The 27,265-nt window shown below is 39.0% G+C and overlaps 1 protein-coding gene and 1 non-coding gene across 2 annotated transcripts in view; both read right to left on the bottom strand.

Moving 5' to 3' along the window:
• Positions 1–23,450, bottom strand: part of LOC120237796 (LRP2 binding protein) — a 29,365-nt gene extending 5,915 nt beyond the window's left edge. Inside the window, exons 1-8 of the mRNA XM_039241222.1 lie at positions 23,299–23,450; positions 22,714–22,840; positions 21,913–22,025; positions 18,532–18,645; positions 5,056–5,198; positions 4,870–4,975; positions 3,554–3,777; positions 1,735–1,909 (exon numbers count right to left, since the gene is read on the bottom strand). Of these exons, the coding sequence (XP_039097153.1) occupies positions 1,735–1,909; positions 3,554–3,777; positions 4,870–4,975; positions 5,056–5,198; positions 18,532–18,645; positions 21,913–22,025; positions 22,714–22,819 (981 nt within the window). The 5' untranslated portion in view covers positions 22,820–22,840; positions 23,299–23,450. The remainder of the gene's footprint in view (positions 1–1,734; positions 1,910–3,553; positions 3,778–4,869; positions 4,976–5,055; positions 5,199–18,531; positions 18,646–21,912; positions 22,026–22,713; positions 22,841–23,298) is intronic.
• On the bottom strand, positions 12,475–12,582 carry LOC120237804. The gene has a single exon (XR_005530046.1). It is a non-coding gene; the product is annotated as a U6 spliceosomal RNA (small nuclear RNA).
• Positions 23,451–27,265: the final 3,815 nt, after the last annotated feature.

Here is a 27,265-nt window from a genome sequence, read left to right as displayed (position 1 = left end):
GTAGGACAGCCTTTCAGTCTGGTGAAGACCACTGTCTGGACTCCTTTTGTTTCTAAATAAAATACTCAGTTGATACTCATGAGACAGGATTCCAGACCCTTCATTGGCCTACAACTTTTGAATCTTCTCCCTTTTTAAAAGCATCTCCTGTAAAATGCAATGGCCAAAATTGAGTAATGGGGATATTATCTCCCACCATGGGGAAAATAGTTTTAAGATTGCAATCTGTTTGTTTTGCTGTTTTATTTAGGATGAACATAGACTACATATCAGGATATTGTTGACCCAGTTTTTTTTCTGCTTATATTTATTTAGAAAAGACATGAAGTGTAGCACAGAATTTGAAATAGACTTGGTTTGGAAATCAGTGTAAAACAGAAAATGTTTATATTTTATAAAAAGTTAAAGACCACTATTTTTCATACTATTAAAATGATTTAGTGGTAAATATCTCAGTTGTATCTGTGTGCTGTATTCCTGTATGTATGTGTTGATATGGGCATAATGCTCTGGAAATTTTAATTTCAAACATTAATTTAGGGTTTCCAAAACTTGCCTGCCCACTGTAGTAGGCCTGGAGAGCTTTCAGTGAATACACTTGTGTTGCGCTCCCAGAGAACAGGATTTAATTGTTCTGAAATAAGACTGGGGCTTTGGAATTTGTTAAAAATCCCCAGGTGATTTTAATATGCAGATAAGTTTGGGAACCACTGCTGTTGAATGGTCAGATTCAGGCAGAGGACTCGGAAAATTGTTCCTTGCCTTGTTCACGTGCTCCAGCTAAACAACTTGTGTGCCCCATGAATTCCTTTATACATTTTAAGAAGATATAATTCTCGTTTGGATTTCATGAATGTCGTGGACCTAAGACATGCACAGTTTAGTGTGAGTGTCTTTATTTTTTTTAAAAAAAACTTTACTTGCAGTTACTATTCATGATGATCCCCCCCACCTTCTCACTCCCTTCCTACTTTCTAAGTTGCTTGATTTTTATAAGTGAAATCCATTTGGGAGCTAAACCAAATGGATTAAAACAAGGAATCTTACTTCAACTGATTATCTCAAACTCATGAATGAGTTTGGTAGTGTGTAGTAAGGTGTGGTCAATGTCATGCATGAAAACATTTTTAAAAACTTATTTCAGAGCATCTGGGTGGCTCAGTTGGTTAAGTGTCTGACTCTTGGTTTTGGCTCAGGTCATGATCTCACAGTTTGTGAGTTTGAGCCCCACATCGGGCTCTGTGGTCTCAGCTTGGGATTCTCTCTCTCTCCCTTTCTCTCTGCCCCTTCCTCTCTTTCTCTCTTGCTCTGTCTCTCTCGCTTTCTCTTTCTCTCTCTCGCTCTCTCTCAGGATAAATAAACTTAAAAAAAACAACTATTTCATTAAAGTACTAGAATGAGAGCAGGTTCACACTTCTGGGTAGATGGAAGGCATGAATATTCTGGCTCTAAGGTCTTGGTCTTGGTGCTGGGCTATAGGCTGCAGAGGGTGGCAGGGTGAGAGAATAATTTGCATTAAAGTGGAACTTTTATCATCTGAGTTCAATTGTGCTAATAAGAATCTATCAGAATTGTCTGCAAATAATCCGTGTGTCTGACAAACTATCCTAGACAGATTATCTGTGCAATAATAATTAAGTAGGAAAACTACTAATCCATAAAGATGACCAAGACTTAACAGAAAGCTCAGAAATTTCTACTTGGGTCGATTTGTTTGTTCTTAGGCTTACTTACTTTAGAATAGTAGTGTTTTGCTGTTGCTTCATCCTTCGTGACACCCAAGCCAAGCTGAAGACATCGGGCATGGTAGAAGGAAGCCATGGCCATGCCTCTGATGATGAATTCCGGGAGACAGTCCGTGACCTGGGCTATCATGGGGATGTCATGAACCTCATCATAGTCAGCAATCCTGTTGTGATATTTAATTGTGAAATTAAAAAGGACATGAGTTCTGGTTTACATTTTCACAAATGATATGTCTAGAAATGGTCCTGGTGCCCAAAGTGATTTCCCTATTTCCACCTGTTGGAGAACTGAGTTGTGGTATTTGTTTTCTGGTGAAGGGTAAATAAAACCACCAGTTATAACCAGGGGAAGAGGAGCTACCAAGGAGTTTATTTCACAGCTTGTCTATAATACTTGTCAGGCTTAATGATCACTAGAAAACAAAATGTTTATTTTCTTATAGTAATAATATTAAAAACAGTTTTTTAATATTTATTTTTGAGAGAGTATGAGTGGGGAAGGGGCAGATAGAGGTAGACAGAGAATCTGAATCAGGCTCCAGGCTCTGAGCTGTCAGTATAGAACCCAATGTGTGGCTCAAATCCATGAACCATGAGATCATGACCTGAGCTGAAGTTGGATGCTTAACCAACTGAGCCACCCAGGTGCCCCATAATAATAATATTTTAAACTTAATAACACCTTGCAGATTTAAACAATAGGGAAAAGTAATTTTCTATTTCTTTGAATAATTTATTCAAACATTGACCTTAAATTTGGACTTTAGTCACATAGGATCAGGAAACATCTCAAGAAACTTACATATCTGTGTTTAAAAAAAAATGGGCAAAAAGAAAGGTCCTCCTTTATAACCCTGGCACAAGTCTAGAGAGTTGTGTGACAGTGGGATCTACTTAATTCCATGTCACCCATAATATGAGGAAAAGGAATGTGGATAATAATGGAAAGTTTGAAAGATTTTAAAGTTTTGGTTTTCACTAGATGGGTACTTAGTGATTAGGGACTTCGGGGACCACACTTTTAAGTGGCCTGCTCCCTGGGAGCCATGTTGTTGGGCAGAGGGTGGAACCAGCTCCTTCATGCAGTGCTGTAGATGGCTGCCTCACACTGGGCTAGAGAGGAGGGGGTCCTGGGGCTCTGTCAGGCATTATTGGGAGGGAAATACATCGGCATGGCCTTAGAGCCTCTCTCGGGGACATCCACGTGTTTCTCCTGGTATATTGTGTTTGTCCATTATGAGTAAATAAATATGGGGAAAGTACACGGGCTCAGAGAAGAGAAATCTCATAAGGTGTTAATGTTGGCATCTTTCAACCATTATTCTCACTATACGATCTTTATCAAACTATCTTGCAATTGGGCAGTCATTGAACATGTGGCTGAAGAGACTAGGAAGAAATTATAGTATATTTAATAAGTATTTCTGATATGCTAAGCTGTGTGAAGTACTTTATATGCTCTATTTTAGTAATCCTGTGGAAGTATTTTCTTCTTTATGAAAAAGGAAATCAGTGCCCCCCAAAGTTAAACTTGATTAAGATCATCAGCTGGTACATAGAGCAAATGACACTGAAATCCTGAAGACTAATGGACAGAATTCTATCCCATAGCTGGCCACTGGCTACATGTGGCTATTTGAATTAATTAAAATCGAATGAAATGTAACAGTTGAGCCCTAAGTTGCACTCACCACATTTCAAGTGCTTACTAGCCATCATTTCCAATATTGTGGCAAGTCCTGTTGAACAGACCTGGCAGAGAACATCTAGGAGGAGGTTTTGGGAATACTTTTATCCAGCTTATTTACCTTTTGGAAAATGTAACGCACTTAGTAAAAAATTTCATCTTATAGTAATACTCCACAAGATTCCCTTGAGCGTAGACGTTTCCACGTTCTGCGGCTTCCCGTAAGCACTGCAAGGCAGCTTCGGGGTCCCGGTGGATGCCTTGTCCATAAAGGTACATCAGCCCAAGCGCACCCTGGGACTCCAGGTTCCCATTGCCACATGCTTCTGAATGCCAATAAAATGCCTAAGAAAAAGCACAATTTCATCTTCTTTGTTACCCACCTGGCAAAATTATAAGGGAATACTGGAAAGAAAAAAATCTCTAATTATAAGATAGTACTAGTAACTTATCTCTAGGAAACAGTTTTAGCACCTCGTGTGTTATTTCAGGTTAGCACCAATTTCACATATCCAAAAGAGCGTGTTAAGGTGAGCCCACCTGTTTTCTACCCAGAGCATAGGTTAGAGGTCACAGCCTAGACAGTTCAGCTGTCTCAGGATTCAAGATTTTCACATGTTCCCAGAGGAAGGATCAGAAAGGTAGGAAGTAGGAACTAAGTGTCTGCTGAGACATCTGCACTGAGGCCCAGCAGGGAGCGGAGAGCTGCTGATGCTGAGATCTCAGAGATGGTGCCTGTCCACACCAAAGGCAGCCAAGATAAAAGCTGCATGTGGTCGCAAGCACGTTTGCTCAATACTCCGCTACAGTGAATTCAAATTAGTTCAAAAAATTATTTCCAAGTGGCTGCTTAATTATCTGAAGAGGGTCGTGGTTGGTTTGTGTTCCTTGTAAGATTGTTCTTCATGCCTCTTACACGTAGGACTTGGCCCTACATTTCCTTCAAACTATAGGATTTCTTGGAAAATGTTTCAGTCATTGATGATTAAAGAGATTGTATTTCTGTAAAAATTGTAAATGGGTTCAATTTTCAACTCATTTTTTGGTGTGTATTTTACTTACTAGCATCATTACTTTCTCAGAACAAATTAATTTATTCACATAATAGGATTTGGGCTATATTTTAGGACTTTTAGCTTTCATTGTATAAAATATTTTGTATGTGTGGCTCTTTATAGTGTAGAAAGTGCTCTCACATCTGTGGAATCCTTTGGAAGAGGTGGGGAAAAGGTAAATCATAGATAAGTAAAGCATAAAATCAGCCTTGAGATCCCAAAATGTAAACCTTCTTTACATTTTAAAGAAATATAAGAGATCTTTAAAACTGGACACTCATTCTTTACCACCATCCATTCAAAAAAGAAATTATTGTTATTTCTGAAATAAATATTAATCTATGTGTAGTACTAGCATTAAAAACAAATAGATCAGTGTTACCTTTTCTAATTCTTTGGGTTCTTTTGTTGAATAATATAATCCTAGGATACTTTGAGCTTTCACACTAGCTTTTGGATTTCCATTGTCTGCAGCAAAAAGCCACAATCTGAAAAACGGACAAGTTATTCTTTGTGTCAGCATTTGATTAAAAAGAAAAAAAAAACCCTTATTTTCAGGTAAGACTACCTTTCAGCTTCCTCATCTGATCGTTTGACACCTTTTCCTTCATAGTAAGCTCTTCCAAGGTTGTAGGCAGCTGCAAATTGTAGGTGTCTTGCTTTGGGACATGGAGAATCAATGATTTTCTTCATATATTCCACTCCTTTTTCCTTCCACAAAGGAAAAAGAACAAACAAACAAACCCTAGTTTTTCGTTTTATCCAAACTAAATTCTTTTTCCTAATAATGTTTTAATATCTGACATGATGTTCGATGTCATGGGTCTAAAGGCATGATGGTTGCCCTTTAGTCTACAGAGCTGGAAATAAGGGAGATAGGGAGGAAGGGAAGGGAAGGGAGGAGAGGGAGGGAGAGAGGGAGAGAAAGAAGGAAGGGTACATCTCCTGAGTAGGCATTCCCAAATCTCTGCGATCTAAGGGATATAAGGCATTTCCCTCATGTTTTAGCTTCTGCAGTTAGATTATGTTTCAGTATGATTTCCTTTTTTCCCTCCTCCCTCCTTACTCTGGATGGGCACACTTGTTAAAACTTATTAAAGGACAAGAATAGCTGCAACTTCTTCCACGTTTTCAGTTAGAGAACACTTGTGAGCCCCAAACACTATGTTCTCCCTTGAAGCACACTAAGTGATAGTTTACACCCCATATGCTACTCATATGACATCTGCATAGTCACAAAGACCACACGGAAGCTGTTGCCTCATCCAAAATATCCATCAGACACAAACTTTCAAACGTCATGCCCGAGAATGTTTGACAACCAAACATATTTTCTATACACTCCATTCTAGCTTTTACCCTTCACTGCTCTCTCCAAGTTCTCTTGCTGGCTAAATACCACAGTGATAGAAGATAAAGGTGTTTGCCTTCTAGTGAGTCCCAATTTATAGAGATTTGTTTTTGTGAATGTGTGATGTACATATTTGCCTTTTTTCCCCCTAAACCTTATAGAACTTACTAGTGGTCGAATGAGGTGGTTGTGTAAATCCTTCCACAACTAGCTATGACTAAATCTGGAGCAGACATTAAAAAAAAATTTTTTTTTAAGGCACTGGAAAGTTTACCCGAGCACACACAAGCTGGAGGAGAGATTACTCTTAAAAACTGCAACTGGAAGGGATCCATGAAGTTCAGTGAACCTCAGGCTGGATAAACCCAAAGTAGCTTTCCTAGGCATACATCAAGGTCAAAGTGCTGAAAGCCAAAGAAATCTTGAAAGCGGCCAGAGATCTTGAAAGCAACCAGAGAAAAATCATACATGATACAAGGAGAAGAACGATATAATTAGTATTTAAGATTGAAATCATGTCATGCATCTTTTCTGACCACAAGAGCATGAAACTAGAAATAATCACAAGAAAAAAATAGGGGAAAAAACACGTGGAGGCTAAACAACATGATACTGAACAACCAATAGGTCAACAAAGCAAAGAAATCAAAATAATTTGGAGACAAATGAATATGAAAACAACAAAATCTTGGGATACAGCAAAGGCAGTTCTCAGAGGAAAATACATAGTGATACATGCCTACCTACCTCAAGAAACAAGAAAAAACTCAATACAACCTAACCTTATATCTAAAGGAACTTAAAAAAAGAACAAGCCCAAGGTAAAAGGATGTTAAAAAAGGAAATGATAAAGATCAGAGCAGAAATAAATGACACAAGAGACAAAAAATGAATGAAACCAAGAGCTAGTTCTGTGAAAAGATAAACATATGCCAAATAATTGGACAACCTTGAAGAAATGGATAAATTGCTAGAAACACAATCTTCTGAAACTGAATCAAGAAGAAATAAAAAATCTGAATAGGTTGATTACTATTAATGAAACTGAATCAGTAATCAAAAAAACCTAAAAGTCCAGGAACAGATGGCTTCACAGATGAATTCTACCAAACATTTAAAGAAGAGTTAAAACCTATTCTCCTTAAATGATTCCAAATAGAAGAGGAAGGAAAGGTTCCATTATGCATTCTGTGAGGCCAGTGTTGCCCTGATACCAAAACCAGATAAAGACACCACAGAAAAAGAAAATTACAGGCCAATATCCCTGATGAACATAGATGCAAAAATCCTCAACAAAATATTAGCAAGCTGTACCCAACAATACATTAAAAGGATCATTCACCACAATCAAGTAGGATTTATTCCAAGGATGCAAGGATGGTTCAATATTTACAAATCAACCATGTGAGAAACACCATGACCAAAATAAAGGATGTAAATCCTGTGATCATCCCAATAAATGCAGAAAAAGCATCTGATAAAATTCAATGTCCATTCATAATAAGAACTCTAAACAGGGGTGCCTGGGTGGCTCAGTCAGTTAAGTGTCCGACTTTGGCTCAGGTCATTATCTCATGGTTCATGGGTTCGAGCCCCGTGTCAGGTTCTGTGCTAATAGCTATCTCAGAGCCTGTAGCCTGTTTTGGATTCTGTATCTCCCTCTCTCTCTGACCCTCCCTGCTCACGCTGTTTGTGTGTGTCTCTCTCTCAGAAATAAATTTTTAAAAAATTTTAAAAAAAACAGCTCTGAACAAAGTCAGTTTGGAGAAAACATACCTCAACAGGCCTATATGAAAAACTCACACTGACATCTTACTCAATATGATCTTAGCTTTTTCTAAGGTCAGGAATAAGCCCAGGATGTCCACTCTCACCACTTGTATTCAACATAGTACTGGAAGTCCTAGCCACAGCAATCAGATAAGAAAAAGGAGTATTCATTTTGGTAAACAAAAAGTTAAGCTGTCACTATTGGCAGATGACTGTGATACTTTACATAGAAAACCTACAGGCTCTATCAAAAACCTGTTAGAATAAGCGAATTCAGTAAATTTGCAGGATACAAAATTAACGCTCAGAAATTAGTAATATGCCTATACACTAATAAGAAGGTATCAGAAAGAGAAATTAAGAAACTACATTTACAGTTGTACCAAAAAGAATAAAATGCCTAGGAGGTTAATCAAAGAGGTGAAAAATGTGTACTGTGAAAACTATAAAACATTGATGAAGGAAATTGAAGATGACACAAACAAATGGAAAGATATTCCATGCTCCTAGATTTGAAAAATTAACATTGTTAAAATGTATGTTACCCCAAACAATCTATAGATTCAGTGCAATCCCTATCACAATACCAATAGCATTTTTCATAAAAACTAGAATAAAAATTACCAAAAATTTGCATGGAACTGCAAAAAATCCTGAAGAGCCAAAGCAACCTCAATAAAGAACAAAGCTGGAGGTATCACAATTCCAGATTTCAAGGTATACTATACAAAGCTTTAGTAATCAAAACAGTATGTGTGTAAATAGATACATAGATCAGTGGAACAGAAGAGAGAAACTGGAATGAAACCCACAATTATATGGTCAAATAATCTATGACAAAGGAGGCAAGAATATACAATGAAAAATAGTCTGCTTTTTGCGAAAACTGGACAGCTACATGTAAAAGAATGAAACTGGACCACTTTCTGATACCATACAAAAAAATAAAAGACTAAAGACTTAAATGTGAGACCTAAAACCATAAAATTAATAGAAAACAGGCTGCGCTTTCTCTGGCATTGACCATAGAGACATTTTTCTATATATGTCTGCTAAGACAAGGGAGGAAAAACCAAAATAAACTATTTGGACTGTATCAAAATAAAAAGCTTTTGCAGCACAGTGAAGAAAACCACCACCAAAACAAAAAGGCCAAAAACCTACTCAGTGGGAGAATATATTTGCAAATGATATATCTGATAAACTGTTAATATCCAAAATATATAAAGAACTTATCCAACTCTTTCACACACACAAAAAAATCCAATTAGAAAATGTGCAGAGGACCATTTTTCTGAAGAAGACATCAAATGGCCAACAGATACATGAAAAGGAGCTCAACATCACTCTTCATCAGCGAAATGTAAATCAAAACCACCATGAGACATCACCTTGGAGCTGTTAGAGTGACTAAAATTAAAAAGACAAGAAATAACAAGTGTTGGTGAGGATGTAGAGAAAAAGAAACCCTTGTTCACTGTTGGTGGGAATGTAAATTGTTCCAGCCAATTTACATTATACTGTATAATGTAAATTATACAGCCAATTATACTGTGGAAAACAGTATGATTTCAAAAAATTAAAAATGGAACTACCATATGATTCATAATTCCAGTACTGGATATTTACCCAAAGATAAAGAAAATGGTAATTTGAAAGGATCTGTCTACTTCTTTGTTTATTGGAGAATCATTTACAATAACCAAGATATGGAAGAGTCCACTGATTGATGAATGGATAAGGAAGATGTGATGCATATATATATGTATGTACACACACACTGACCTACTACTCAGCCATAAAAAAAGGATGAGATTGTGTCATTTGTAACAACATGGACGGACTTAGAGGGTATTATGCTAGCTAAGTAAGTCAGACTGAGAAAGACAAATACCATATGATTTCATTCATATGTGGCATCTAAAAAAATAAATAAGCAGAATCAGACCTGTAAATACAGAGAACAAACATGCTTTGTGGATGGGAGGGGGTGGGGGAATGGGTAAAATTGGTGAAGGGGAGTAGGAGATGCAGACTTCCAGTTATATAATAAATGTCACAGGAATAAGAGTCATGAGGAATATAGTCAATGATATTGTAATACTGCGGTATGGTGATAGATGGTAGCTACTTTTGTGATAAGCATACCATAATGTATAAACTTGTCTAATCACTATGTTGTACACCTGAAACTAATGTAATATTGTCAACTCACAAAAAGTTATAAATTCCCAGTTATAAATAAATCCTGGGAATGTAATGGACAGCCTTGAGACTAGTTGACAACGCTGAGTTATATATTTGAAAATGTTACGAGAGTAGATCTTAAAATTTCTAGTCATAAGAAAAGTTTGTAACTATGTGAGGTGATGGATGTCAACTAGCTTTATTGTGATAATCATTTTTCAATATACACATGTCAAATTACTATGTTGTACAGCTTAATACAATGTTATATGTCAATTACATCTCAGTAAAACTGATGGGGTGAGGAGCAATGTAAGTAGTGACTGACTTCTCATGAGAATTAATGAAAGCCAGAAGATTTGAGAGTAGCATTTTTTAAAAAAGTTTATTCATTTTGAGAGAAACAGGGAGAGAAAGAATCCCCAGTCTGACAGTGCAGATCCTGATGCGGGGTTCCAACCCACAAACTGTGAGATCATGACCTGAGCCAAAGCCAAGAGTCAATCACTCAACCCACTGAGCCACCCAGGCGCCCCAAGAATAGCATTTTTAAAGGGTGGAAAAGAAAAACTCAACCAGCAAAAACAATTTCTAATAAATGAAGGTAGATTAAAGACATTTTTAGATTATCAAAATCAGAGATAATTCATCATCTGCAAATAGTACTATAAGAAATTCCCTTCAAAGGAATTCTTCAGGTCAAAAGGAAAGGAGTATGGTGACAGATGGCTACTCAAGTTGATAGGAAGGAGTGAAGAGTTCCAGAAATGCTAAGTAGGTATATATACTTTTATATACTTATATGTTAGTATATAAAAGATATACATACATATACATGTGCATATAATGGATTTTCCTCTTAGTATCTTCAAAATACATATGATTAGAGCAAAAATTAGAACACTTTTATGTTTGGAGATTTATAATATAAATTTAAGTATAGAATGACAGCACTAAAGATTGGGGTGGGTGGGTACATGGAAGCATACTCATTCAAGGTTTCTATATTTTACCTGAAGTAATTCAATATAAAATCCTTGTCAGTTGTGATAAATTAAATGTGCATATTGTAATCTCTAGAGCAACTACTACTAAAAAGAGTATATATAACTAGAAAATAAGTAAATTAAAAAGTTGATCAAACCATTCCATCACCATTTCTCACAGATATGAAATAGCAGTTTTATGACTTGCTAAATACCCATACGTCTGTGTATATCTATTTCTGGACTCTTGTTCTTTTGATCTCTGCCAATTCGTGAACAAAAACCACATTGTTTTAAATACTATAGATAAATAATTGGCTTTCTGCTCTTTCATATGAATTCTAGAATCAGCTTGCCACATGCCATTAAAAAACTTGTAGAGAATTTGATTCTGATTGCATTTAACATGTGAAGTCTGGGGAGTGGGTTAGAGGGGTGCTTGGGTGGCTCAGTCAGTTCTGCGTCTGACTCTTATACTCCGCTCAGGTCATGATCTCATCGTTTGTGACTTTGAGTCCCACATCAGGCTCTGTGCTGACAGTGTGGAGCCAGCTTAGGATTCTCTCTCCTCTCTCCCCCTCCCCTGCTCACTCTTTTTTTAAGTAAACTTAAAAAATTTTTTTAAATCTGGGGAGTGAGTTAGAGGACAGATGTCGAAAAGTAATGTCTCTGGGAAACAGAAGCACAGTTGCCTGATGAGTCCATAGACTGTGAATTTCCTAAGTCAAATCTCCTACAACCTGGCCCTAAATTACACTCAAATGTTACTGTCTTATGCTAAAGAAAGTGTTTAAAAACCTTGTTAGAATTGTGAGATGGGGAAAGCAAATCTAAAACAGGTGACCTTGTCCTTAGTGCAGTTTGTTTCAGCCAAAATTTGGTTGCTTTATCCATTCCCTCCACCTTCCATGCGATTTCCAGTTTCCATCTGTAGCTCCCCCAGGTGTTAGAGCCTACATGTGATTATCATCTCTCTGGGGTAATAATGACCTTTGCTCCCTGAAGAAAACAGTTCAAATCTACCACACAAAGCATATATGGTTCAACCAAAGTCTGGACCAAATTAGTATCAAGAACAGTTTGGTAAATAAAAGAAAGGGATGAAAATTAAAAGAGCTCTTTGCCCCTTTACTCTGAGTTAAAGGTATGATCAACTAGTGTAATTCTAGGTAAGAAGGGATCTCCAAAGGCCATCTTCCTTGTCTCCTCTGGCCTCCATCTGTGATCACATTCAAGCCATTCTCTTTGGGAGTGGCCATATGCCACTTTCCCCGCCAACTTTCCTGCTTCCTCTACTTCTTCACGTCCTTAATTATTGCCTTTTAGGCTTACTCTGGGTCTGTCACCATACTCACCCCTTTGTTCCTCTTTCCCTCCTCAACACTCCTTTATCTGGCAAATAAACCATTTCTCTGCCTACTCACATGCACTCAGGCAGCTGCACATGGCTGGAAATAAACACAGCCATGGTGACAGGTCCTTTAAACTTAGGGTTTCAAATTCCAGAGTGAGCTCTCAGCCCTGGCAAACAGTACCATCAGTTTGTCCCCTCAGTTTTCTCTCTCACTTACCTGGTAGAGAAGATACTATTTCAAACTTTATCCTGTCTCTTCATGCTTTAACTGCCCCTGCCCTCCGTTCCCTCGTTCTCAGCTCATGGCTTCACCTTTTGAAAATGTTTATATTTTTATTAAAAAACATAGAGTGGTTCATGACTTTGTGAGTCATCCTTGCACGCAGGGACTATGCTAATTTTCTCTGTCATTCCAATTTTAGTATACATAACTGCTGAAGCGAGTACATGGCTTTGCTTTTATTTCACTGAGAAAACAAAATCAAAAAACTGAATCTGTGAACTTACCTAATTCATCATTTCCCCCTCTCTGCTATATCTTGTGTATCAACTTAGAAGTACACTGTGGTATCTCTGAACCAGGGAGGACCCTTCCTCGAGTCCATGACCTCCTCATTAGTACACATGCATTTGTTCTGCTGTATGAGAAATCTTAGTGCTTATGCCTTCCTCCTCACCTCCATGCATTTCCTCAGCCCACTCTCACCTTGGTCCCTTATCCCTCCACTGAAAAGGCTTTTGTCAGGGTCTCCAGTGAGATTCATCTTAATGTGCCTAATAGTAAGTGCTCAGTTTTCATTATATTCACCTCAGCAGAATTTGAGACAGATGGTTCCTCCCTCCTCGAAACAGTTGCATCATCTGACTTCCAGATCACCACACGCTCCTCATCTTCCTCCATTTTCCCTGCTCCTCCTCATTCTCCTTTGCTGGCTGTTCTTTCCCCTCTGACCATGAAATATCAGAGGGCTCCCCGTCTCTGTTCCTGGCCTTTTCCTCTTCTCTGCATTCACTCATTGAGCAACCATGTCCAAATCCGGTGCCATAACTACCATGCTCCACCGACAGCCCGCCACTGATTTCTCCAGTCCTGATGGCATCACTGGGTTCCAGACTGTCGACCTGTCCTCTCTGCACTGGTGACTTAACACATACTTCACAAGTAACATTGAAACATAAACGCTTAGGTTTTCTTGTCACTGTCAAGTCCCAAACCTTCTCCTTCCTCATTGATCCCATTGTTGTTAAATGGCAGCATCACCCTTGACTCCTCCCCTTATTTATTATTATTTATTACTCTTGCCCCTCTCCCAGTCCATCAGAAGGTCTGTATCCTCTAACGAGTATATTCTAGATCTGTCCACTTTTCTCTATTTCCACGGTGGTACTTTAGTTAAAGTGGTTTTATCTGAACTGCAGTGGCTTCCCAATTGGCTTCCTGCTTCTATTCCTTCCATTCAATCCCCACAGAAGAGACAAAATGATTTTTTTAATGGTAATCATATTGGTTTCACTCCCTTTCAGTGTTTTCACATTACATCGATGACACAAGCCAAACTCTTGGTCCTCGTTTTCCAAGTTCCATGTGGTTTGACCCTGTCTCACTGGTTTGACTACACTCCAGCTTTCCCCCCTTTCCTCCTCAGGGCTTAACACTAGCTATTTCCTCTACCTGAATGTGATTTTCCCAGACCTACCTACATGGTCTCTCCCTCTTGTTACTTGGTTCTTATTTCAGGTGTCAGACGAAATGATGGAAAAACACAGGGACGAGCACTATAATCCCAGGATGAAATGTTAGGGAGTGACCAGTGACGAGGAAATTGATAGAATGAGGAAAGCCAGTGGGGTGGAGGAGAGCTCAGAGCTGGAGAATGAATTGGGGGTTGAAAGTGATCCCAGCTCCACCCTTGAGACCTGTGGCACGTGGGGAGGGGGAAGGAGAGCCCTTGACCTACAGATGGGTGGTTATGGGAAAGCTACCTTTCTGATGAGGCAAGGAAGGGGACAAAATAGTCTGAGAAAAGGCTGAGGATTTGCCAGCTGGAAAGTGTAGGAGGGAAGGCAGCAGTAGGACAGGAGAGGAAACAGAAAGCAATATGGAGCCAAGAATGTGGGAGAAGACAAATGACCAGAGAGGCATACATTGTGTGTAGTGGCCAGAGGTGATACAGCTGTGAGGCTTGGTGGTACTGAGTGAAGTCACGGTTCCAGATGGAATTGTGCTGTCAAGTTCAGATACGGTCACAGTGGGTTGGCCGCATGATGCCTGTTGAGGTCCCCCCTGTCGGCAGCAATCAGGTAGAGACTGCAAACTCAAGCAGAGACTGAGAGAGGTTTTGGATGGGCAGTACCTGGTGTTGAAACTGAAGGATTCACCAAGTAAATGTTACCTTATACGGGCCTCTTAGTGGCCAGCTTGCTGGCTGTCCATGGGAATACCCCAAATCATGCTCTTTTTTTGACCTTCAATGTTGAAGTCTTTGGAAGTTTTTAAAGATGGACGGGACATAATCAGATCTGTATTTTGTAAAGAATAATGAATTTGGGTCAAGCGCAGAAGCTGGTGGTCTACTTCTGAAATAACCCAGGTAATGGGTCCAGTGAGCCTGAACTGGAAGAGAGTCAGAATAAAGGACTGGGGACAGATCAGAAAGAAATTCAGTAGACAGTATGAGTAGGTCAATATGACCAGTGGAAAAGATTTTGTTTCTACTTCCAAAAATTCAGTCTCTAATTTGGGCTTATAACTGTAAGTGGCTATTCCTAAGTTATACGGAAACATACTTCCTAGTATTGATTTTTTAAAGAGGTTTTCATTATGAAAAAGTACTGGGTTTCATGAAATGCTTTTTCAATACATACTAAAACCATCATATGGTGTCTTATTCGGGCTCCTATAGTATATTATATTTATAGATTTCCTTAGGTTGAATTGCTAAATTTCTGGGATACATTTTACTTAGTTATGATACTTCATTCTTCTAAGGAAGTATTGATTTTTCTTGTAACAAGGGCAAATATTTTATTAACAGCTGCCACCATAATTTTTCTTACATAAGATCTTGCTCTAGGAAAGTTCTTTGAAAAAGCCTTTTGAGGTGTGACTCCGATAACAGTGTGGTCAGCAAGGGGCCACAAGGTCAGTCAATAAATATGAGCGTTGACTGTGGTTCTGGCACTGTTTTACGTTCCAAGGGGATTGAGCCGTGAGCAAGACAGATGAAACCCCCAATTCTGTGGAGTTTACATTCCAATTACAGATAAAGAAATTATATAGGTAACATATAACTAAGGCAGTCCTTAAAGTTTGTTAATTTTGATAATATGGCCACAGAAATCCTCTCTAGGGAAAAGAAGATGACTAAACTACTCTGTGTGAGAAAATGGGATAAATCCATTTATTTGGCATCAAGAGAATGAGGGTAGAGGGGAAAGACACAGGAAGGGAAAAGGGTGGGGGAAAATACTCAGCAAGTTTGTAAAGAATCACATGAGGTAGTGCAGCCACTGAGAATTTCTTCCAATTTCCAGTTAATTTTGACAGCCAACTAAGTGGAATGTCTCACTGTAATGAATATAGATAAATACTGCAGAAGCGAGTGGCACGATGACAGAGTGAATATGAGTCTTGAGACGTTTTTGGTAATTTTTTTTAAAGAGCACATTGGGTTTTTTAATGACTTAAAATTGATGTGAAAATAAGAGTCTCTTAACTCTAGATGCTGGCGAGGATGTGGAGAAACGGGCACCCTCCTACACTGTTGGTGGGAATGGAAACTGGTGCAGCCCCTCTGGAAAACAGTGTGGAGGTTCCTCAGGAAAATACTAGAACTCCCCTGTGACCCAGCAATAGCACTGCTAGGAATTTACCCAAGGGATACAGAAATGCTGATGCATAGGAGCACATGTACCCCAATGTTCATAGCAGCACTCTCCACAATAGCTAAAACATGGAAAGAGCCTAAGTGTCCATCTACGGACGAATGGATCAAGAAGATGTGGTTTATCTATACCATGGAATACTTCATGGCAATGAGAAATAATGAAATCTGGCCTTGTGTTGCAACATGGATGTACCTTGAGTGTGTTATGTTTAGTGAAATAAGTCAGGCAGAGAAGGACAAATATCATATGTTTGCACATATAGGAGGATTAGGAGGAACTTAACTGAGGACCATGGGGGAGAAGAAGGGGGGAAATGGTGCGAGAAAGGGAGAGAGGCAAACCATGAGAGACTCTTGAATGCTGAGAAACGAACTGAGAACTGATGGATGTGGGGGGGAGGGGATAGATGGGCATGGAGGAGGGCACTTGTGGGGATGAGCACTGGGTGTTATATGGAAACCAATGTGACAATAAACTATTTGTAAAATAAAAAAATTTTTCAAAAATTTTTTTTGAAAATCTAACAGAAACTCAATTAAATAAAATAATTGTGATATTTTCAATCCTATCTGAATTTGTAGGCAAGACAATTATGGAGAATCTGAATCACTTGAGACCAATTTTTTTTTTTTTTGCCACATATTTAAATGTTGGAGTGAATCACTGAAATAAGAATAGTAATCTTTCAGGCTTTGTTTATCTTACTATGATTAATCTTGTTTAAAATATTTTATAGAATGGATTTTGATATTATTCCCTAACAAGTGCATTATTGAGGATGAGAAAAGATTCATAAAATCAGTTGTCAATTTACTTTTTTTACTATATTTAGTACATATCATAGGATATAATGGTCACAGAGATAGCTTTGAAGGGTATAGTTAAATGGACGCATGATTGGTGTTAAGATTGCTGTTCTCCCCCAGGTTTCTCTAGGTATGACTTAGTGCCCAGCCACCTTCCTCTATAGCACAGTTAATGGGTGGTCATGCCAAGCCTACATCAGTTGGTATACTGAAATGTGCAAAGATATGACTGATGGAGCTGGATCCAGGGTACTGAAGGAGGTTTCCTAACGTTGCTCATGTCGCTCCCTCCCTCTGAATGCCATTCCTTACCTTATATGCTGTTCTTCTAAGATTCAGCATGTGTCATCTGAATCCCCGGCCCCACGCTTGTGCCTTGCATACATATCATCTGAATCCAGGACTCACAGCTGCACTCATAGTTTTTCTCAGACTACGTGTTCTTTTTCATACTTACCTTTGCTTCTCCAGCATCAGAAGACACTCACTGAATGCTTACTACATGTACCTTGTGTTCTTGTACATGTTCAATTTCATTAACAACAATGTGAGTTAGGTGGATGGGTTTTATTTTGTATGCTGGCTCCATACAAATTGAATTGGTAATGTAATCTTAGAACTCTGTTGATAACAGTTCTGAAACTATGTCTGGTTTCAGCTAGAAGGGGGGGGCCGTGATCAACTTTCAAGGTTGGCCATGGCCAAGGGAGGGGGAGAAATGACAGATGTATCTCTAACTTATGTTTATTTATTTTCATTTTACAAATGAAGAAACTAAAGCCCAGAATCCGATAAGAAATAGAGAAAATTGTCATACTGATCTCCAAAACTCATAGCTCAGTTTATTCTTTTATCTTCAAACATTCACAAATAAATGAGGCTTAAAAATATTATTGGCATACATTAATTATGCTGGTATTAAAATGATAATGTAGGGGTGCTTGGGTGGCTCAGTCGGTTAAGTGCCCGACTTCAGCTCAGGTCGTGATCTCACGCTTCATGGGTTCTAGCCCCGTGTCAGGCTCTATGCTGACAGCTAGTTCAGAGCCCGGAGCCTGTTTCAGATTTTGTGTCTCCCTCTCTAACCCTCCCCTGCTCACAGCTGTCTCTATCTCTCTCTCAAAAATAAATAAAACATTAAAAAAAATCTTTTTAAATGATAATGTAGATTATATTTACTGACAAAGACAGGAACATTCAAAATGCATTGTTTGGTGAAAAAGGGTATTAAAAACCGTTATGTACAGGGTAGTCCTATGTTGAAACAGTGTGTGTATGTGTATGTGTATGTGTACACACATACAAACATATATGTTTTTTACAGGGGGCAATACATAGAAAAATATACTTTAAAATAATAACAGTGTTCATATTTGATAGTAGAATTTGGTGATCCTATTTTTACTTATTTTCTAACTTTTCTCCATGTTCATGTAGTTTTCGAATAACTAATTTTAAACATAAAGGAAAACATTTTAAAACAAAAGTATTATTGACAGTCATTGGTAACAAAGGAGGGGGCAAAAAGAAATTTTGTTTTTCACATAAATGTAAAAAGGACTACTGCTATCCTTTAAAAGCTAAAAGTATAGACATTATTGAAATATACGTAAATATAACATTAAAATATAAATAACTTTAGTTGTCGCAAATAATCATTAACAATGAAATCTTAAATATTGTGAACGAAACAGTAACTTACGGCATCTGTAGGTGTCCCCAGCCCATCATAATACATGACTCCCAGCTGGTAGGTTGCTTGATGGTCTTTTTCCTTGATTTCTTCAAACTGTTCTAGTGCTTCTCCATACCATCCCTAAGAGCTCCCAGGAATTATTGAATTATTTTTATTATTACCTCAAAGTCATTACAGATATTTAATCCCCACCTAAATCTAGCAGGAGCACCAGATATAGCAAAGGACAGCAACAAAGTTTATGGAATTTGGAAGTAAGGCATCAGCAGCAGTCAGCACACTGTAAAATCACTTAAATAGGCCTGAATGTGGCAGTGGAGGGAAATGACCAGGAAAAATCTGGGTGAGAGACTCTTTTGCTTTTCCTCTTACATTTGGATATTTCCACGCCTCTCTCAAAATGATAGCCTAGCCCTCTGCTCAATCCATCCCGCCACTCCTGGAGTCTGAGGCAGTGCAGAGCTGGGACCAGAGCATCAGAGAAGAGGTGCACATCAGAATATTCAGTTATTAAATATCCACTATTATTATAACTCATGGCCACCAGTGTTGCAGTTCTCCAGCTAGGGAGAAGACATGGAAAAACAAATGTGATTCTCTCAAATTTTTTCTCCTATGTTCCTATAGACACCTACATGGTGGAGCACCTGGGTGGCTCAGTGTATTAAGTGTCCGCTCTTGGTTTCTGCTCAGGTCATGATCTCACGGTTTCATGGGTACGAACCCTGCATCGGGCTCTGTGCTGGCAACATGGAGCTTGCTTGGGATTCTCTCTCTCCCTCTCTGTCTCTCCCCTGCTCACACTGTCTCTGTCTCTCTCAAAAATAAATTAAAAATAAAAATAATTTTAAAAATTCATGTTTAAAGGCTCCTCAGCAGTTACATGATCTGATAACAGCTATGCTAACGTGTAAGGGACTAATATGGGGCTGATGTCTTAATCCATCAGGGAAAATGCCTTATACTAAACAATGAACCATTTGTAGTTGTGGAGAAAAAGTCTGTTACTGAATTGGAAAGTTATTACTCAGCAAGAGCAGACCAGAGAAAAACAAATTCTGAAAGACACAAAAACAACTGATTTCCTTTTTCCATAAACTCTAATTAATCAGCAGCTTCATAAAATTAATAAAAATGGTAGTTAAATATTAACAAATACTAATTTTAAAGAACATATAATGAGTTAATGACCTCGCTGTCCCTGTTGGCTAATGTTTGGCTTAGATGTGAGAGAGCTGGAAAAGTTAGAATACTCTATATGAAGGAAGAGAAAGGAGATCCTTTTAGTTTCTATGATTTTATTTTATTTTATTTTTACATTTATTTATTTTTGAGAGCTAGAGCACAAGTGGGGGATGGGGAAAGAGAGAATGAGACACAGAATCTGAAGCAGGCCCTAGATTCTGAGCTGTCAGCACAGAGCCCATTGCGGGGCTTGAACTCACAAACCGTGAGACCCATAACCTGAGCCGAAGTTGGACACAACTTTCTGAGCCACCCTGGCGCCCCCAGTTTCTGTGATTTTAAATACCATCTATGTGCCGGAAAATGTCAAATATACGCTTCTAAACCAGACTTCTTTGAGATCTAGACTCTTAATGTGTACGTGTCTACTTTGAAACTTGTCTACTTGGATGACTAATGGATGTCTCAAACACAATGTGTCTAAAACCTGAACTCTCGATTGTCCTCTCAAAATTCACCCTCCCCACTTCTCTGTTTTTCAGTCCATGATGCTATTATTTGTGTCTCCACAATCCAGGACCCAGCCTCCACTGGCCCTGCCACACTGGTCAAGACCACCATCCTCTCTTGCCTGAAGTAGTAAAACTTCCCCCTAAACTGGTGTTGGTTCCCTGCTTGCCTTCTAATCTGTTCATCGCAGACTCAAAACACTTCAGTGTCTTCTTACTATGTTTTCAGCCAAGCTCATCTAGATCCGTTCTCTGCCTTGCTTATTACCACAGTGGTCTAGGAATTGGTCTCAATTCCTAGAGCTCACAGAGCTCCTCGTCATCCCTGAAATGTTGCCTTTTCTCACCTTTACCCAGAATGCACTTCCCCTTGGCTGTTTGCACTGCCTGTTTCCTTGTCTTCAAATTAGTTCCAACCACAGGTCTTTCCACCCTCTCCATAAATTATTCTCTATCATGATACCCAGTTAATTGCTCTCATAGCATCCCCCCTCCTTATTTGTAATGATGTATTAATTTATTTTCTCCCCCAAGTAGACTGTAAGTTTTATGAAAGGGGGACCATTCTAGTCACCTTGTCACAATACAGTTTGAGCCTAGCATAATAGTAGTAAACACTCATAAAACCCTTCTTAGGTGCCAGGCCTTGTTCCTAAGTACTTTTACAATGAATGCACCCTCACAATATCTCTAAGAAACACACATTATTATCCTTTTATAGATGAGGAAACTGAAGCTCTGAGAGGTTAAGTATTTGTGCCCAAGGTACACAGTTAACAAGTAGTAGAAACATTACCTGAACATATTCTCAAAGCTGAGACATCATTCTCTTAACCTGCGATATCCTCATAGTGATAGGTGTATGATGAGTCCTCAAATATTTGTTGCCAGAATGAATGATGGAATCATCAATTTAAGAGTAAGTGGGATTAGGTCAATAGCTGTCCAAATATTCAGTGAGTGGTGTAGGGATTGGGGGCAGCTGGCTCATTTTCACATCTCCCCTTGGGTTCAATGAAGGACTCATGCTATATTATTACTGAAGCTTGTGTGACGGTTTTGCCATTTCCCTTACATCTGCCTGCCCCTCAGGATACCTCAGTATAATGTGGGGAAAGAGGCAGTTCCCTCCTGCCTCTAGAGAGGAACATAGAAAGCTTGTAAGTACTAGATAAGAATCAGGGTCTTACAAATGATATTATTTGGGGCAAAAATGTAAAAACTGTGTGTGTGTAAAAGTTTATTTTGAGACAGAGCTTGTGTGCATATGCACTTGCAGGGGGAGGGGCAGAAAGAGAGAATGAGAGAATGCCAAGCAGGCTCTACATGGTCAGCACAGAGCCCTATGCATGGCTTGATCTCACAAACTATGAGGTCGTGACTTGAGCCGAAATCAAGAGTCGGACACTTAACTGACTAAGCCACCCAGGTGCCCCTAAAAGTTGTATTTTTAAGTTATAGTGTGAGAATGGATTTCATACCAAAATGACTCCTATAAATCACTTTCATTAGAACGACTTTTGCAAAGGAAGGTCAAATATCTCCTTAATGTATTGTACTTAGAGGCACAGTATAATCTATGGAATTTAACAGAATTCCCTTTGTATAACAATGTAAGGGACTCTATAGGAAATTTTGCTCTGAGGATCCAACACCAGCATTATATGAAATGAAAACAAACAGGAAATGATACCTCTTCAAAATATAGTTGGCCTCGTAGGAAATATGCCATAGCATCCCCTCTTCTTATTCTTTCCTTCAAGAGCTGCAACGCCTTATCCACCAAGTTAGCGTGGCTGTAATGATCTGATTTTTAAAAGGTAAAGAATTCCATCTTTATCCATATGATATGAATTTTCTCTCTTGAAGTCATGAATGATAAAGAACTCATCTGGCACTGTTTCTACTAGTTTTCTTCCTACTTCTCATTTATGAAACTGGCCTTCTTTGTTCAAGGAAAAAGCATGATCGTGGTACCTAACACTGTGCCTTGTATAATCCTAAAACATTTATTGATTGGTTTCCAAATCAATCCTGTGTACTACTAGGCAGAACTGCCATCTGTGTGCAGTTCTTTAGGCAAAGCTACCCTGTAGATGAGTGAAATTCTTAACTTGAGCCTCATTTAGAACTACTCTAACCAACCCCTAATTTAATACTATTAAGTCTATAGAAACAAAATGGTAGCTTTAAATGCCACTTTGAAGTAAAGCATGGCATTACCACTTCTTTAATAGAAGTGACATCTGGCTTCTCTTTTCCAGAAGGCTGTCCTAACATCCTGAGAGTGAAACCAGAATTGGGATCTGATTATGAGACTTCTCCACTGATGATTTGCTACCAGATAAGCAGTAATTCCTCAGATTCTTGCAGGAAAGCTAAGAAAGACTGTAAAGGTAACCACTTCCTCCACATCAGTACAGCTCCCATTCCTGTCCTTTTTGCTCTGGTGTACTGAATTGACTTTTAGTGAGAATATCATCAGAATCTGTACCAGTTTTTTCCTTCCTCCACTGGAATAATTTTGAGTTCTTAGCACCATACTGGGAGAGAGCAGTATAAAAGGGATTCTTGGGCAACTTTTCACTGGTCAACTTCATCCTGTTTCGACAATGTGTATTCTGTAAAAAAAAAATAAGTAAGTAAATAAAAAATAAAAAACAAGACTGTAGAAATACCTTCCTCCACAAAAATGCAAAAAGACTCCATTCTCACTTGGCACTCATTATAAAAAGCAACCTCCCTGCATTTGCCTAGGGCGAGGGGACCCAAGGACCAGGCCGGACGTGATATTCTTTCTGAGGAAACCAGGGCTGCCCACAGCTATGGGAGGCACAGTCATCCCCCACTTATGTGTCCTCAGCGTGGGGTTCATGATGAGCGCTGCTTGCAAGTCCTTTCTGGCTGTGAGTTCATGTGCTGCAGTGTGCGTCAGGTCACTACCAGAGCTGCCACAGGTAGGAATTGGTGACACCACCCATAGATACAGTTCTTGTGCACTGGTACTTTGCCTTGTATCTGCAGCTCATGACACTCATTTCAAAGTAAAGATCTTTTTTTTTTTTTTTTTTTTTTTTACCTGAAAATACACTTTATTTTAGCTGTGTTGTTCTGTTTTATCTTCCTGTCTATATTGGATTGCCATGTTATCGATGGATCACAGTTGAATGGAAAATCAGAGCCTTCATATAAAATGTAGAGGCCACCTCATTTGGGATGAAGGAGTCCAGGTTGGCCTAGACTGAGGGTAGTGAGACAGCAAACTCAGTTGTTGCTATGCTTTTTTGTTTACTCCTTGGCATTCTACTGTTACAGCTGACTTTCACCAATCAGGAACAAGCTTCCCGGGAAGGGTTCCTGATTGGTGGTGAAGAGAATTCAGGAGACCTTCAGTGTGACTGGAAAGTATAGTACACTTATACTATTATGTGAAACTATTCCGGAAAATAAATTGCTTCATTTATGAGAATGAAGTGCAGAAAAGGGAGCATTTACGAGGAGGAAAAATCACTGCAGTGTCTTTGTTATTTTGGAAGAGGCATTGAATCATTTAAAAGTCAACTTCCTCATCTGTGGTTTGAATTATAAGTACTTTCAACTGGAGGAGTTCCAAATGTCTGTTGCTAGATGTATAAAATGTTTTGATCCTTTGATTCCAAAAATCTTATGTTTGCATTAGTGAATATAAAAGTTTCCAATGAGCTTTGGGGTTAAACAATAATAGGTAAAGTACAAGAAAACCAATCCAAATAGGATGCCGTACATAGCATTATCAATTTATGGAGAAACTGTTTATAGAAGTTTTTATTTTACTGAAGACATTAAACCTGTATGCTACCGTATTCAAAAAGGCTAAGAAAAAACTTGGCACATTCAGGAAGGCCGTTGGATGGAAATGAAGCAAATCAGAAAACAATACCTTACCTCCTCTGAACTCACGGTGCTCTCTGTAGTTACAATACTGCACAAGGTATTTTTGTTGTAGCGTAAAAGAGTCAGAGAGGGTCTACAAAGCATAAGCAAAGACTGAGCTCTTACTGAAATACCAGCTACTGTTCTTTCTTCTAAGTGCATTAGAGACATTAACTCCTACAAAACTGTATGAACTAGGAGCTATTATGAGGCCCACTTAACATAAGAGGGTACTGAGGAGGTTAAGTAACTTGCCTCAGGTCGTAGAGCTGGGGGGTGGGACAATGGGACACCCCAGGGCCTCTGTGCCTCATCATTATACTGTTTCCCCAAAACTGAGACTGACATGATTTTTTTAAATGGCAAGACTCCTGTAAGAGGCTAAACCAAAATGAAGTACTTGTTAGTTTTAGAAAATGTGATATGAGAAGATTTTAAAAAGGAAAGTATGAGTTTATTTCTCTCAAATCTTGGGATTAGATATAAAGTCATCATTTGAAACTTGACAACTGTTTGCATGACATGCTGTGAATTTAGAAAATCCTCGAATTAGTTGATGATAGAAAAATCTGAAAGAAATCCACAATTTTAAAGGGAAGGGCTGGTGTAGTGGATGCCGATGGTGCCCTTTCCAGATCGTCTTTACTAGTTAGCGCCCCATCGCCACCAGCAGTGATTCTTTGTCCCCCTGACAAACATGAGTCCCCTAGCTCCTGGACACTTTGCTCCTTCTTTCTTAGAGACAGATCATGGGCGCGAGCATGTGGAAGGCCAGCTCCTGCTGAGAGACGCAGTCTGGCATGAATCTTGAGCACTCTGGCACATCCTCGCTGGGTATGTCAAGAACACAGGCCATGGCTACTTTTTACATGGGCCATTTCTCAGGGTTGTGCTTGCAGAGAGCCTTGAGAGATAAGGTGACATCTCCCCACAGATAAAAAAAACAGGCTTTTATAAAAGTACTGAATCCTCCCCCCCCCCACCCCCCGCAATGCTTAGTTCTGCTCTCTTACAATGCAGCCTATTGAATAATAGGCGTCCATCATGGGTCTTTTGTGTCCCCTGTGGGATTAGGGTCATAGGGAACCAACTTCAGCATCATGCTGACACTCTGGCTCTTGCTTTTGCTATGAGTGACAAAGTCATTTATCTCTGACCCAGGAGTCTTGTGTGTTCTGCCGACATCCAGGAAACAGGCTAGCTTGTTAGCTGTAAGTAGAGTAAAAACCTCGGGCCCTGCACAGTTCTTGGTGCCCTTTCGCCTCAAGGTGAGACGAACTCAGAAGTGTGATATGTTCTCTGTGAGATCAGAATGAAGCTAGTTGCCATCTGAGCCCACATTCCTACTTAACATTTCCTCCTCACCAGACTGTGCTGCTTTCACTTCCCTCCTCCTGAGAGGAGCCCCCAACCCATCGCTTGAATAAAAATGCCCTACTCAGACCATGCTTCTAGAGAACCTGACTTAATACAATGGAGGTGTATGGAGGAAGAGTTATTTTGTTCCTTTCTAAAACTGTCATAATAAAGGATAACTTCCCCTCCAATAAAACGTTAGTCACAGCATATTGTGTCTAGGGGGTTAAATGTATGTGAATTTTTGGATAAAACAATATATCATTGGAAAGAGGACTAAAATTAGCTTAATGATAAATAACCTTATTCTGGATGCTGGATGACAGGAAGGAAAGAGTGAGAGTAAGGGAGGTCTGCAGAGCCTGAAGATGTAAGTTCTAGCTACTTCTCTAACAATCCGCAGAGTCATGCCAAATAAAACTGCAGGGAAGGGACTAGATGAAGCAAAATGGCTATTTCTTTAAGATCCAGGCAGGTTGGGGCTCTTCTGTGGTTATGCCTTAGCAGGGATTCGAATCAGAATAGAAATAAAAAGAAATGGTAAATTGAAAAATCAGAGAAAAGAGACAAGTGTTTAGAACAGACTAGATTGCAGTAACTAAAAAGAGGATCACAAGTGAGAAATCATTAAGGCTTAATTATAATGCGGGAAGACTTCTTAATTTTTTAAAAAATTAAAAATGAAAAACTAAAAAATTGGATACAAAAGAACTTGTCGATAGATATGTAAAGAATGAAGGAAAACAGTACAATTAACATCCATTGCCTGCCATTTAAATGGTTTAAAAAGTCCATTACCTAGAAGTCTCCTATATGTTCCTCCTCTTTAGCCTCCTCCTCTGTCCTGCTTCCCCCCACTCTGCCCCAACCCCCCCCCCCGCATTCTCCCCATAAGCTCCTTTTCCAGGTTTCTTGGCCATTCGTATTTCTCTTCTGTTAAGTATCTGCCTTTGTGTTGTTTGTTTTATTGATTTGTAGTTCTTCACACCTCAGTCGTGTCTCTTATAAATAGAATACATTCAGATTTGTTGATTCTTTTTTATACCCAGGCTGATACTCTTTGATTATTACTGGTATATTTAGTTCGTTTACGTTTATTTTAATCACTATTGGGGTGGAATTATTTTGTACTTTTAAGTCCATCTGCCTTATTCATGCTTCATTTTCTTTTTTATTGCTTTCTGTTAGATTTAATTGAATTGACTAGGTATTTACTTTGTTTTGGAACGTTGAACTTCCTGAGTCTTGGGTTGGGGTCTTTCAATACTTCTAAAAAATCTCAGCTATAATGCATTTGTATTAGTTTCACTTCCTAAAGCTGCTGTAACAAAGTACCACAAACTCTGTGGCTTAAAACAGCAAAAATGGATTTTTTCCCAGTTCTGAGGAATGGAAGTCCAAAATCAGTGAGCTGTCCGGACCATGGTCCCTCTGGTTCTAGGGAAGAAACCATTGCAGATTCCCTCCTAGCTGCTGGTGGTTGCTGGCAATCTTGGTGGGTCCTAGGTTTGTAAGCTGTATCACTCTAATCTCTGCCTCTGTCTTCATGCGGCCTTCTCTCTGCATCTTTTGTGTCTCTGTGTGTCCCCTCCTTTTCTAAGGACACCAGCTACTGGATTTGGGGCCCACTATAATCCACTAAGACCTCAACTTAGCTAGATTTTTTGTAAATATCCTAAGTTCTTTTTTTAAGTTTATTTTTATTTATTTTCAGAGAACGATAGAGAGTCAGCGGGGTAAGGGCAGAGAGAGAGGGAGACAGAATCCCAAGCAGGATC

This window comes from Hyaena hyaena, unplaced genomic scaffold, assembly GCF_003009895.1.
Source record: "Hyaena hyaena isolate Hyena2069 unplaced genomic scaffold, ASM300989v1 scaffold_190, whole genome shotgun sequence".
NCBI classification, from domain to species: Eukaryota; Metazoa; Chordata; class Mammalia; order Carnivora; family Hyaenidae; genus Hyaena; species Hyaena hyaena.
This window is presented reverse-complemented; position numbering and strand designations above follow the sequence as displayed.